General features: G+C 48.5%; 5 protein-coding genes across 5 annotated transcripts; all 5 read left to right on the top strand.

Annotated features, from left to right (window-relative positions):
• Window positions 1-1,227: 1,227 nt before the first annotated feature.
• Window positions 1,228-2,810, top strand: P170DRAFT_348868 (uncharacterized protein; the record flags this gene model as incomplete). Its single annotated transcript, XM_024843704.1, has 4 exons — window positions 1,228-1,363; window positions 1,422-1,660; window positions 1,713-1,785; window positions 1,840-2,810. 4 exons carry the CDS (start codon window positions 1,228-1,230, stop codon window positions 2,808-2,810), a joined length of 1,419 nt encoding a protein of 472 aa, XP_024706952.1.
• A 1,172-nt stretch (window positions 2,811-3,982) lies between these two features.
• On the top strand, window positions 3,983-5,323 carry P170DRAFT_352612 (putative pectinesterase precursor; the record flags this gene model as incomplete). The annotated part of the gene is made up of 7 exons (XM_024843929.1): window positions 3,983-4,099; window positions 4,158-4,294; window positions 4,348-4,427; window positions 4,488-4,634; window positions 4,686-4,746; window positions 4,804-4,997; window positions 5,064-5,323. 7 exons carry the CDS (start codon window positions 3,983-3,985, stop codon window positions 5,321-5,323), a joined length of 996 nt encoding a protein of 331 aa, XP_024706953.1.
• A 918-nt stretch (window positions 5,324-6,241) lies between these two features.
• On the top strand, window positions 6,242-6,814 carry P170DRAFT_471581 (uncharacterized protein; the record flags this gene model as incomplete). Its single annotated transcript, XM_024852854.1, has 1 exon — window positions 6,242-6,814. One exon carries the CDS (start codon window positions 6,242-6,244, stop codon window positions 6,812-6,814), a length of 573 nt encoding a protein of 190 aa, XP_024706954.1.
• A 1,153-nt stretch (window positions 6,815-7,967) lies between these two features.
• Window positions 7,968-9,986, top strand: P170DRAFT_461825 (uncharacterized protein; the record flags this gene model as incomplete). Its single annotated transcript, XM_024852064.1, has 2 exons — window positions 7,968-8,544; window positions 8,683-9,986. The coding sequence occupies 2 exons, from the start codon at window positions 7,968-7,970 to the stop codon at window positions 9,984-9,986; spliced, it is 1,881 nt and encodes a 626-aa protein (XP_024706955.1).
• A 640-nt stretch (window positions 9,987-10,626) lies between these two features.
• On the top strand, window positions 10,627-12,513 carry P170DRAFT_471583 (uncharacterized protein; the record flags this gene model as incomplete). Its single annotated transcript, XM_024852855.1, has 1 exon — window positions 10,627-12,513. The coding sequence occupies one exon, from the start codon at window positions 10,627-10,629 to the stop codon at window positions 12,511-12,513; it is 1,887 nt and encodes a 628-aa protein (XP_024706956.1).
• Window positions 12,514-12,664: the final 151 nt, after the last annotated feature.

Here is a 12,664-nt window from a genome sequence, read left to right on the forward strand (position 1 = left end):
ACTTTGGGCTTATTTATGTTCAAGAAGGTTCTCACTGCACTAGGGGGGTCATTGTTGTCTATTCAAGCCACAGCAGTCTATATTGAAATTCTGCTTTCCTTTCCTGATCGAAGAGTCAAATAGCTTCATCAAACCCGCGAATCAAAGCCATTCAAAGAACGCGACACTGGGTCTCCACGGTGAGCATGACTGGGTACATCCTTGCCAGTGGAATCCGCGAGTCAAATTGTACTTCAAATGTTCCGTTCATCGCTGAAAATGGCATCGAACATGGACTCTGTGCAACCCCGAACCTGGTCGATTCCTAGGTGGCATATGAAAGGCCACTCCTCGCATCGTCGTTGTCGTACAAAATCCAGGAGTCTTTGTTCGTTCGTATCTCCACTGACATGTGATTCGAAGAATGGGTATCTAGGTCCTTGTCTATCTTTCCTCTTGGTTCTCCCGCCTATTGCGCTTACCTAGGAACACACCCAGAGCAGCGACAGTCAATCTTGCTCGTCCTTTCGAGACATGCGTTTTGCGTGGTGAATAGAAACCACATAACCACGTCATTGAATTACCTTGAAGGTATTAACTACTGGTGTGGAAGACGAAACGCAAAAGGTTGACTCCCCCTTCCTCTTTGCAATGGCAAATCATGCTTCCAATCTTTTGCATTTCTGGAGTTATCGAAACAACACGCTTGAGAGTAATTGGATTCAGCAAGCATATAGACTCTGTCGAAACTGCGGACTGTACAAGCTATGTTATAAGCCATAGCTAATATGACGTGCTATGCCGCTGCTTAGCGATTAGCGAATCACGACAAGAATACATATCAAGGCAAGTACTTCCCCGCGAGAAGAACAATAGGGGTATTGCCGATGCAGATCGCCCACGCCAAGCTCACTATTTATCAAAGGCTGGGCCTAGCCTACGCTGTCATCCATGTCAGTTGCCCTTGGTGTGGTGATGTGTGCCGGTGATGGCATCATCTAGACTAATGCCGCTAAACATGACACCAGCCCGTCATATCGCTTAAACCTCGGCCACTGTGTCTTTCTTGACGATAGTTTCATTAGGCAAGTCTTGTTGATGTTCAGGTTATGCTTCCAAGACCGATCACGCTATCAACTCTTATCCTTGCGCATTCCTTGCATGATAGCTTATATTTGAACGCGCTTTCCTCTATAATCGCAATATCAATTCGGATCAACTCACGCTACAAACTATACACTACTAAAAATGGCAAATTCCTTGACCGATGGGCCTCGTGTCCCTCGGAACAACTTGCACGCGTTCTATCGCGGCACACTCTTCAACGCCATTCTCATCGGTCTCGTCAGTTTCACGCAACCTGGAATATGGGGCGCTCTATCAAGTGAGTTTCAACACCGATGTATATAGAGATAATCTCATCTGATTGCCGTTAAATTTAGACCTTGGGGCTGGTGGTCTGGCTACACCTTTCTTCGTGAATGCGGCGAATGTCATCACCTTCGCAATTATGGTGTTCATGAGTCCCGTATTCGCTGTTCTGAGCAACAGATGGAGTTTGAAATGGGTGCTGGTATTTGGGACCCTTGGATATGCCCCTTACTCGGCATCTCTGTATACCAATAGCGTTTACGGGACTCAATGGTTCATGCTGTTTGGGGCAGCGACGTGCGGCTTCTCTGTGAGTTAACACCTACCAATGTACAAGTCTATTTGCAGCTGACGCTCCCCAGGCGGCGGCACTGTGGGTCTCTGAGGCGGCCATTGGAGTTGGTTATCCCGAGGAACATCGCAAAGGAACTTACAGTAAGGCTCTCTAAGTATTCTTCTAAGACTTAGAGCTGAAATAATAAACAAAAGTCGCCATCTGGTTCGGCCTGAACAAAATCGGCTCAATCGTGGGAACCTCCATCGAACTAGCCCTGAACGTGCAAAGCGACCAGAAAGGAACCATCAGCCCAGACACATACCTAATCCTGATCGCACTACAATGTCTCGGACTTCCGCTAGCCTTTCTTGTCAGTCCCGTTAACAAGCTCATCCGCACCGACGGCACGCGACCTATCCTGCCCCGTCGAACCACTATAGCAGAAGGATTCTGCGGCTTCTGGCGCGTCTGCAAACGGCCCGAAATCGCCGCCCTCGTTCCTATCTTCCTCACTAGTCAATGGGCCCAGACTTACGAGGGGAACTACCTGGCGACTTACTTCACCGTGCGTGCACGAGCCCTGGCCGCCTTCGTGGTCACTTGGGTCGGACTGGGCATCAACATCTTCTTTGGCTGGATCCTGGATAGCAAGCTTATCGGTCGTCGGTCAACGCGTGCGCGAGTGGGCTGGATCCTCCTAATCACAGCATATACCGCTACTTATGTCTACAACCTAGTCGTGCAGGCTGAATACGGACGAACAAATCCGACATTCGACATCGGATCCCCGGGCTACGGTCGTGCGGTAGGCGTCTACTGCTTATTTTTCGTGCCATATAATGCCTTCGCGGTGTGGGGGTATTGGGTTCTCGGAACGTTTGATCAAAGTATTGAGAACCTGACGTTCTCGACGGCATTATTGCGTGGGGGCGAGTCGCTGGCGAGTACGATTTCGTATGGCCTGGGCGCTTCGAAGGATGTGTCCCTGTTAACGAATATTATCGTCGCTGCGGCACTGTTTTGGGCGTCTGTACCAACGACGACATGGAGTACGTGGCAGGTCAAGGACGAGAATGACCTCGCAAATGGGAGAGAAGAGACGGATAGCGATCGTGAGAATGGGAGTGAGAGTCAGGATCAGACGCAGGGTGTTAGTGTCGTGGTGAAGGGCTCGGGAGTCTGATTGAGACTTGCTTTGGAATAGTTATAGTATGGTTGGGAAGATCTGTCACGCCTAGTAGGCAGAAAATATGCCTCACATGGAGCTCCCCTGTGGCATGGGCATATCACCCCTTTTGGTATCCACATCACCAAACGCCCTTCCTTTTCTGGAATGCTTCGGATTTTTATCCTTCCATTTCAGGTAATATTTTCTTAGCACCTAATGGGCTGCGTCGGTGAACCAAGTAGATAAATGTAACATCATAGCTCGCAGGCAAAGGTTTTGTCAACCGACGGAAGATCAAGTCCGACTCTATCCTCACTTGCGGATCTCCACGGAGCACATCCCCTGGGAGCTATAGACTCTGAGGATGCGTCTCGGAGCCGGTGTTCAGCAGCTGGCGTAATTTGTGGCGCTCATTTCGGAGAATCAGAGCCCTCGGGGATTATTCGGAACAAGTCTGAGGACCGTCTGGGGGAGCTGTATAAGGAAATTAAGCTTTGGAGAAAAACCCCTTTTCCAAATAGACTTGGTGGGATACGTCCACGATGACATTGGATGCGATAGTGGATATATCTGCAAGTAGACAATTAAAGATTCAATCAAGGTTAATCTGAGGTTATATATGTTCTCTCTCCTGCCGGTAATTGAGCGGCATGGGATCCACCAATCCATCCGGATCAAGATAAGTCGTAGGGCTGCATATCATGCCACAGCCCCATCTCTCCTTAAAACAAGTCTTAACAACGGCGAGCGTTTTATGATTGATGCGAAAATTCGAAATTGGCACGAGACATCCCTGGTTTTAACCTCCGTCTCCGTTCTTAACTGCGACAAGCTTCGGCCACTATCTCCACCATCTTTCATACCCGACAAATCAAATGCCTCAAATCAGTGTCCTTAATCTTCCCGAATTTCTTGGTCACTTCAAGTAAATTATTCTCTCCACTGCGAAACTCCAGAATACTCCACCGGCGAGGCTTAGTGGATTTTGTCTGCCGTGCAGCAAGTTCCTCCCGATCGGCAACGGGTTATTTCAGTTTGCACCTTTGGATTATAAAGACGGCTAGGCATCTGGTGCCCAGTTCTTGCGTTCTTCTTCATCCCGTCTTTTCCCTTGTCGATCGTGTCGATCTTTGCTGGTCTTGTGGCTGTTCGTGAAACTTGAAACTCGAACCCTCGAACCTATCACCATGTTCAAGTCCGTTCTCACGTCGGCCTTCTTCGCGGCTACCGCTCTGGCAGCGAGCCGTATGACTGCTCCTGCTGGAGCTATTGTCGTTGCCAAGTCTGGTGGTGATTATACCACGGTGAGTTGCTCAACTTAGGGCATGGGCATGTCAGGTGATGCATACTGATGGGCAATAGATCAGCGATGCTGTCGGCAACCTGAGCACCACCGCTACCACTACGCAGAGTATCTTCATCGAGAAGGGTACCTATGATGAGCAGGTCTACATCCCCTCGATGAAGGGAGAGCTGCTCATCTACGGTCAGACGGAGGAGTATGTTTGCCTTATTCCGAGGTCCCAAGGAATGTTCGACTAACAGTACAAAGCACCACCACCTACGAAAAGAACCTTGTCAAGGTTACTCACAACATCAAGTTGGCTGATGTTGAGAATGATGACCACACCGGTTCGTGTTCCCATTTTGCGCTATTTCATCATCGTCCTAACATTAGATTTTCTAATATAGCTACCGTCCGAAACCACGCCGAGAACTCGTCCGTTTACAACCTGAACTTCGAGAACAGCTGTGGTCAGGTCTGCCACCAGGCTTTGGCCGTCAGCGCCTACGGCGAGAACCAGGGATACTACGGTTGCAAGTTTATCGGATACCAGGGTAAACTCCGTCTCTCAGCAAGGAAAGCCGCTCAGTGCTAACCAACAATAGACACTCTCCTCGCTCAGTCCGGAAACCAGATCTACGCTAAGTCCCTTATCCAGGGTGCTGTGTAGGTTGAAATCTATACCAATCATTCAAAATCTAAAAGCTAACGTATTTCATCCAGTGACTTCATCTTTGGCCAAAGCGCTCGCGCCTGGTTCCACCAGTGTGACATCCGAGTCGTCGAGGGTCCCTCGGCTGCCCACATCACTGCCAACGGTCGCCGATCCGAGTCCGACGAGTCCTACTACGTGATCCACAAGTCGACCGTTGAGGCCGCCGACGGCGACTCCGTCAAGGCCGGAACTTACTACCTTGGTGCGTTCCTTTTCCCTTCTCCTTTTCCCGGCAAGTCCGGATTCAAGACCTAACCGCTCATCACAGGCCGTCCCTGGTCCGAGTATGCCCGTGTTGTCTTCCAGAAGACCTCTATGTCCGATGTGATCAACTCCGCCGGCTGGGCTGAATGGTCCGACGCGAGCCCCAACACCGACAACGTCACCTATGCCGAGTATGGTAACACCGGAAAGGGTGCCAAGGGTGACCGTGTCAGCTTCTCCCACAAGCTCGACGAGGCGATCTCCATCTCCGAGATCCTGGGTGCTGATTGGCAGAGCTGGGTTGACACCAGCTATGTCCTTTAAGAATGCCTTAGTAGGAGCCAACGGGACAAGGTAGAATTCGCCAGTATTAAGGCACTTTTGTTTCGATATTTGTATTATTAGAATGAATGAATTTTAATTGACCTTGATGGTCAGGTTAAACGGACTTGAATACCCTGTAAGGTAATAATTCTTTGTTGTTGGTATTGTTTCCGTCATTGTTTGGTCCACTTTGTCGCCGTCTATGTTCGATTAGGGGGCAAAGAATCTTACCAGCAAGGGGCATTTAGAATGGTCTATCTCATTTTATTGAACCTTCTTTAAGTAAGTAGAAGTATCAAACTGAAAAAGTCAAATCAAGTCAATGTAGTGCTGGGGCGATGGCTTGGAAACCAGGCAGCTCTGAGAACCGGACTTGGACAACCCTTTTCACTGCGCCAATGAAAAATTAGCATTATTTTGACTTTCCCCCGGTCATATGTGTGTCATGAAAATACATACCAACAGCTGTTGCTATTACTATATCATTGCGGTTTCCCTTTGGAATCCATGGTGAATACAAAGCGCTAGTACAAAGAGAAGTTGAGCCTATATCCATGAGAGTAACATGAAAATGCTCTTTATCATAATAGAGAATGGTCTATGTGTCAATGGCCCTTTGTCTCGTACAAAGTCATTGAAGACAAACAATGAGACGGAAGACATTTTTCTCATATAAGGGAACCCCCCACTATTCTCGAGGGAGGAGCATTTTGACCCCCAAACATTTCCTACCAATCTAGTGTTCAAACGGAACTTTTCGGTTCAACGTATGCTACAAAACCATCTTAATCACCTTCAGCTGACTATAAAAAGTACCGTCGTGTTCAGCGCCTGCATTTGCTGCATTTCTAGGATCTTATTTTCCTCAACTTATCCAGCGTGTCCAAGGTTCGGAGCACATTCGAACAGATTGAAATCATGCATTGCCCAAGATGCAATCATAGTTACAACGAAAAGCCCCACACAAGCTGGCTGATGTTCGAGCAGGCGTGTGCCTGCGACTGCCATGCTTACCCTTCGAAATACCCTTACGCGTTGCCCGGTGCCTTTCCTAGTGATACACCGATCAGATCAGCACTTTACCCTGTGTCGAGTAAAGTGAAGGAGTTCGTTAAAAAGAAGCGAGCGGACGAACGGCGAGGCGCGGAGCAAGAGCGGCTTGCGGAGGAGAAGGCTCGGGCTGTATGGGACTCCAAGGAGCCCATGCCCGAGGAAAAGTTCATTGAAATGAAGAAGCGCAAAATCGCCGTGCCGATTATCGACGAGCCTCCCTTCTACCACTCACTCGTCTCCATCCGCCGACTGACAAACACGATTCCCCATATCACCGAGCGCCGCGTGTCAGGTTTCTATATAGTGAGACAGGACTATGTCAACGAGCTTCCATACCGTCGTGTGCCGGGTTGGTCGATCCCTTGGTGGTGCATTGATTACCGTCCAACGACACCTGAGGAGTTCTGTGAGAAGTGTAATCAGATCAGCGGCTTTTAGAGAGGCCTGTCGGAGGATAGCTACCTGGTACAGTCTAGTCAGCAATTTGGAGCCGATCGTAGCACTTCGACGACCGTTCTTGATCGGGCCTCTTCCTGCCTGGTTGGTCATGGAGATTCGACCGCTGAGAGTCTTTCCCCAGTCAGGATCGGCGGCACGGGCTAGGTTAGATTCTGGGATTTTCCATGTTCAGTTTGATCTGGACCTTGGGAATCTGAGCATTTCCTTTGCCTTGATTGTATGGTCGTTGGGCTGCCGTGTTACCCTTTCTTCGTTTGGATATTGTCTCTTTTCTTTGATTGGAGTGACTGAAACAAGGGAAATATTACCAATAGTTACCTTGAGGCATCGAGATCCGAGGTTACGATTTGCATAGATTCAATGTCAGGGAAAAAAGCAAAAGCCAGCCAAGTGCATAAAGTAATGAATAGTTAGCCATTCATGATTAGTCAGCCGTGTTCGTAGTGAAACATCGTTATCAAAACAGTAATCATTTATCTTCAATTCCTGGTTTAACCCGCAGATCAATGAGGATACTAGAAGGTACCGCTTGCTTTTATTTGGAGTGAATGCTGGGGATTCAGGGTCCATGAAGATACCTATGAGCAACTAACCTGGCTCACTTCATCAAGCGAAACCAAATGTTCGAGCTATGCATGATACCTCTTGCTGAGCAAGACCAACTTCAAATGCCATGCTTGTGGAATCAATTCAACTGGAACAATCTCTGTTTGTATAGACCCAAAGGCCGCACCACGTCTGGATTCACTCTGCCCGTATGAATAACAAGATCTTCTATCTGAAGACTCTAATATTCTTAAGTTTGTAACTTTGTCGTCAGATCACTCAGTTCCGTTCAATCTTAGAAATCCTGGAAGTCTCCGTAGGTTGATTGAATGCTTGATACGCAGTACTGGAAACTTCCAGCAACCCTGACATCATACAATGTATTCTTCTCGCCTCGACATATGGAAATTCCCCACATACGTGCAAGGCATCTATTGTATAAATAAAGAATGGAAACCATCTGCTTTGATCGCTGCCCCTTCTACCTTCTCGTTCATACTCACCACCCCACCCAGCTCATGTTGTCGAAAACTCCAATTGCAAAGACCAAGTGTTGAACATTAGCTGTGAGTCTCTACAAGCCAAAATGAAGTTGATGCAGTTTGATAACGAGAGCCAAGGCATCGGGTTTATTCAATCCTTACCTCGCCATCATATGGCCGGCCTTGACTTCAACCAAAAGTTCTCGTTTACATCTGGTCAATTAAATATGGCTCAGACCATCTCGAACCATACTTTAACCTGTCTCGATAGTGATGATGAGGCCATTCCCAAGTTCCACCAATCGCCAGATGCTACTGCCAGCCAGTCCAGTGATATGAGTCTCGTCGACAAGAATGGAGCTCATGACACTGATAGCTCTGACAACAGTTCGACTGATGGACAAGCAGGGGCTCATGACAGGACATTGACCCCTCCTGCGGCCAACCCTATACACAACAGCAAAAGATATGATGCCGATGTCGCTGAGTACATGGCTAGCTTTCGTCGCCAGCCCGAGCTTACTAGCAGCCCATCGATTCCTCGTCATGTGACTAACCTTGTCTACGGGATCGAAAGCCAGAATGCCGATATCGCTAAGTATATTTCTGAACAGCCGGAGGCAACTAACAGTCGGTCAATCTCTTCTCTTGTGGAAAGTAATGTCTTCAAGACCAATAATTGTAAGTCAGATGCCTCTGAATTTCTTTCTGGCTTCTATCGACAGTTGCAGGCTTCTACCAGCCCGTCGATCCCTTCTCCTTTGGCCAATACTGTCTACGCAAATAGAAATTCTGACCTTGATAATTATGAGCATGTAGGGCCAGTCGAATATGACACGGAATATACACCGGACAACTCCCACATCTTCCAAGAATCCCAAGTGACTGGAATGTCCGGGAGCCGCGCGTCGATCAGAATCGATGATATTGAGCAGAACTTGATCGCGTCATTTGAAGCACACGAGACAGAAGAGACCGCGTCAATCAGCTCCGAGCACAATCTCCAAGAGCAGCTGGGAGACGCCTCCTCGGTCACCACAGGTGAAGTGACTGATAGCCTCGAACCACAGGATCTAGACTTATTGCGGTTAGAAGAGGAGTGCCAGGAAATTATTGATGCTCTGGATGAGCCCCTCCAGGTCCCCAGCATCGTTCAGACCATCGGGATGCATGAACTGGTTAGTTTGAGGGACGAACTAGATGAGCTTGAAGATTCCCCCACTGATGACGCCCACTTTTTCAAGGCCCCAGAATTCCAGAATTCGGAGGCTTTCGAAGGTGACTCGGCTGACTTTGTGGAAGAGGTGGGTACCAACCCCCCAAGAGCTCTCCTATTGATACGCCGCCCGAGAAGCCCCGAGGAATGGCTGTATCATGCACATGAGCCAGAAGGGATAAGCGATGAGGTTGAACTTGCGAGAAATATTGAGGATGAAGTGGAAAGCGTGGCTCACGCCGATACTGTCCAAGCCGCCGAGGCCACTGAAGACTGCAATGATTTCAGCGGCAACGAGGAAGAAGATGGACAGGCTACACCTTACTCTGAGAGATCTCTAGTATTCGAGACTATCAAAGGCGAGAATGATCCGCGCGGTAATGACGAGGACGACGAGAAAAGCACCCTCCAGCCTGAGAATGATGACGGCGATCTTATTTCTCGCCCACTTATCGATGACTTCGAGTCGCGTTCTCAACAAATGCTGGTCAAGACTTGGTTGCCCTCTATTCGAACCTCTCCGGCCTCCACATTCGTACCCTCAATCACATTGAGCCTCGAGCAGCTTTCAAAGATGAGCGATTCTGAGCTTACAATTGTGTTTCGTGCGCTTGAGTCCGAGAAATTACTTACGCTCAGGCGATATCCTCGTGGATCCAGAGGTAAATCCGGGCCAACCGTGCTCACCATATCCCACTCCGACACCCCATGTTCTGATATCAAAGCCCCGGGTGAAGCTCCTCTGGCTGAGAATCGATATCTGCTAAAGGCTGCCATCGCTGTTCTGGCCCTAATTGGACTTTTCAATGTTCTCCTTGTCGTTTGGGCAGTTGGATTCGGTAAAGAGCGCGAAGCCTTGCGTGTTGTTTGTTATTCTTGGAAGGTTGTTTTGACTCGACGTATGTGATTTCTTTTGGATATTCTTATCCTGTTATTTTGCTGTCGAATTATTTGACTCTGTACTGAAAGCAAAAGCCCCTCGATCTGAGGGCAATAAATAAACAGTATTCTCTGATATGCATACAATACTTTTGAAATCTATGATTCCTCGTAATCTCCTTCTTCGTACTTGAACCAATCGTAATTGAGAGATAGTCAACACCAAGTAGTTGACAACAGTATCAAATCCAGCACCATTCGTCTACGTAATATTCCGACTATGTTCTGATTCAATTTACCCTTTCTCAGTAACGTTCTATCATGAGCGCTATGGGGTGACCCGTCATAAACTTGCAGCTCACGATAAGTTCCTAGAAACGTCTAAGCCGCTGGTCGTAAAAGATATGGACAAGTTAATATCCATCGAGAAGTTTGACATAGGCTAACAGGAACATTACGCTTCATATCGATAAGCTACATGTGTAACCGAAATGACCCGGACTTTCCCCTGCTTCCGTCATTATATAACAACCCAAGGGTTCCAGTTTGAGTCTTCTCTTTGTTTTGGCAACAGCCTGTTCTACTCGTTGCTTCACCTCATTTCATTGTATCAGATTGTGCATCCTGGTCTCCAATCTCCAATCTCCAATCTCTCAAACCTATAAGAGATGTCCGACTACTGGACAAGCGCGGTGGAATCATTAATATCCGCTTTAGAGGAGCACGCAGAAGCCCTTTTCGAAGCCCATCGAGAAGGCGTTTATGATAACATGAACGACAATCGAAATCCCTCGGAGATCAGCCCTCCTCCAGCGTACGTTGAGTTCGAAGAGCCCCGTTTCGTCAATCTTTCCCCTGTTGATTACCCCGACGGCACGGGTGAATGGCGCGAGCTGGAAGAGCTACCCCCATACAGCGCTGAATCTCCCCGGCGTACAATGCCAGAAGCCCACTCTGAGAATACGAGCGCTAGTGGGGAGCCCGAGCGCGAATCGCTCTCGCGCGTTACGGCCGTGAGTGATCATACTGATTCTGTGGCTTCTGCTGCTCATGTCAATGGAATTGATAGTTCCCCACATGCTGACGACGAGACTGCTGATAATGCTCCGAGTGATGATGGCACTTGGCTCTTTCAATTGTTTCATCAGTTTGATACTCCGATGGGTGTCAATGGTAAAAATATCCCCGGGCCCGAGAACAACAGTCCTCCTGACGAGCCGCCGGAGTATGGAATTGATTCGCTTTCTGCGATGTCTGCTAATGATGCTCTGATCATGAGCCCTGACTTGATTTCTGGTCTTTTTTCCTCTTTCGACGCTCCCATTCATGTCAATGGTGATGCCCCCTCTCATCACGAGAACAATGGTTCCACCGAGAACACTCTGGGTGATCACATCGACAATTTGCTTCTTGAGCTAGTTTCCGCCAATACGCCTCATGAAGTCTGTGATATTGATCACACTGATCAAGGTAACGGAGAAGGTGATCTGCTACACCTCGAGAGCGACAGCTGTACTGATCAGTTGGTGCCTAACGGGCAGTCTCCAATCCCACAAGTAGTGGTAACAGACTATGACGAAGAACAGTCCTTGGCTTCTCGTCGGTCTGATGTTACCTCAGACCACGGGCTTCTTGGTCCATGCATTGAAGATATCACCGAGGAAGTGACGGATCTGGACATGCTCCCCGAATTGGAGCGTATGAGACCATCAGATCTGTTGCGCACCTACGATTCTCATCATGGCGAATTCGACCACGACGACTCGATGACCACTGATGATGAAGACGACGACAATCAGCCCTCCATGCTTGAGCAGTTGTGTAATGAGAGGTTTCACCTTCTATCCGTTGATGATGAAGATTATTATGCCGATATTGGGTCCTCGATTGACGACGATGAGACCGAAGACAGTTTCTTCGATTTCCGCGCTGCGAGCCGAGAGATCACAACCATGGATAGATATGAGACTCGGTATTATGCTAACCTGCAGAGGGACCGTGCGATGGAGGTTGCACCTGCATATCAGGCTATCACTGATGGGTCGGGCTCTGGTGAGTCTGACGTCGACGAGGAGTGCGAACCGCCATTCGAACACGGACGGCTTGGCGATCAAGAAGATGATATTCCATGGGATGCACGCCCGGCCTCTTTCTCCAATATTGAAATCCGCGGCGATATTCACAGTTTCCCTGGCCCAGTGAGCCCCGTCATCGACGTTTTTCGTGACCTAGCGTCGTCGGTATCCGAGGATGTGGAAAGCATCAACTACGACGACGTTCAGGACAATGCACACCATGCTGAAGTCCGTGCATTTCTGGAAAAGATTCGAATTGCCGAGGAACAAGAAATAGCGGCGGCTTACGACAATCAGGAAGCTGTCGGCGATGAAAACTTTCAGGGTGTTTATCGCTCTTCCCAATCTTTGGCACTGCTGGAAGGTCTCCGATTTTCTGAGGGAGAGGAAATTACGGAAGATGCCTTTCCAACTGTCCAGCATGTGTTCACTCATCTGACCGCTTTGTATGATGCTCTGTACGATCCACAGGCCCTTTGAGTGGGTTTCCACGAGTGATATGTTACCCATAAAGGACGGTCGTGATAAGGCCAAGGGTCTGGCAGCCCATCTTGCACTGTGGTCAAAATAAAGGACCAAAAGACTAGGCTAGCTTTAAACTTTCTGGCCACAGTTATTATTTTGTATTCCT

The sequence above is a fragment of the Aspergillus steynii genome, assembly GCF_002849105.1.
Source record: "Aspergillus steynii IBT 23096 chromosome Unknown P170scaffold_2, whole genome shotgun sequence".
Classification (NCBI taxonomy): domain Eukaryota; kingdom Fungi; phylum Ascomycota; class Eurotiomycetes; order Eurotiales; family Aspergillaceae; genus Aspergillus; species Aspergillus steynii.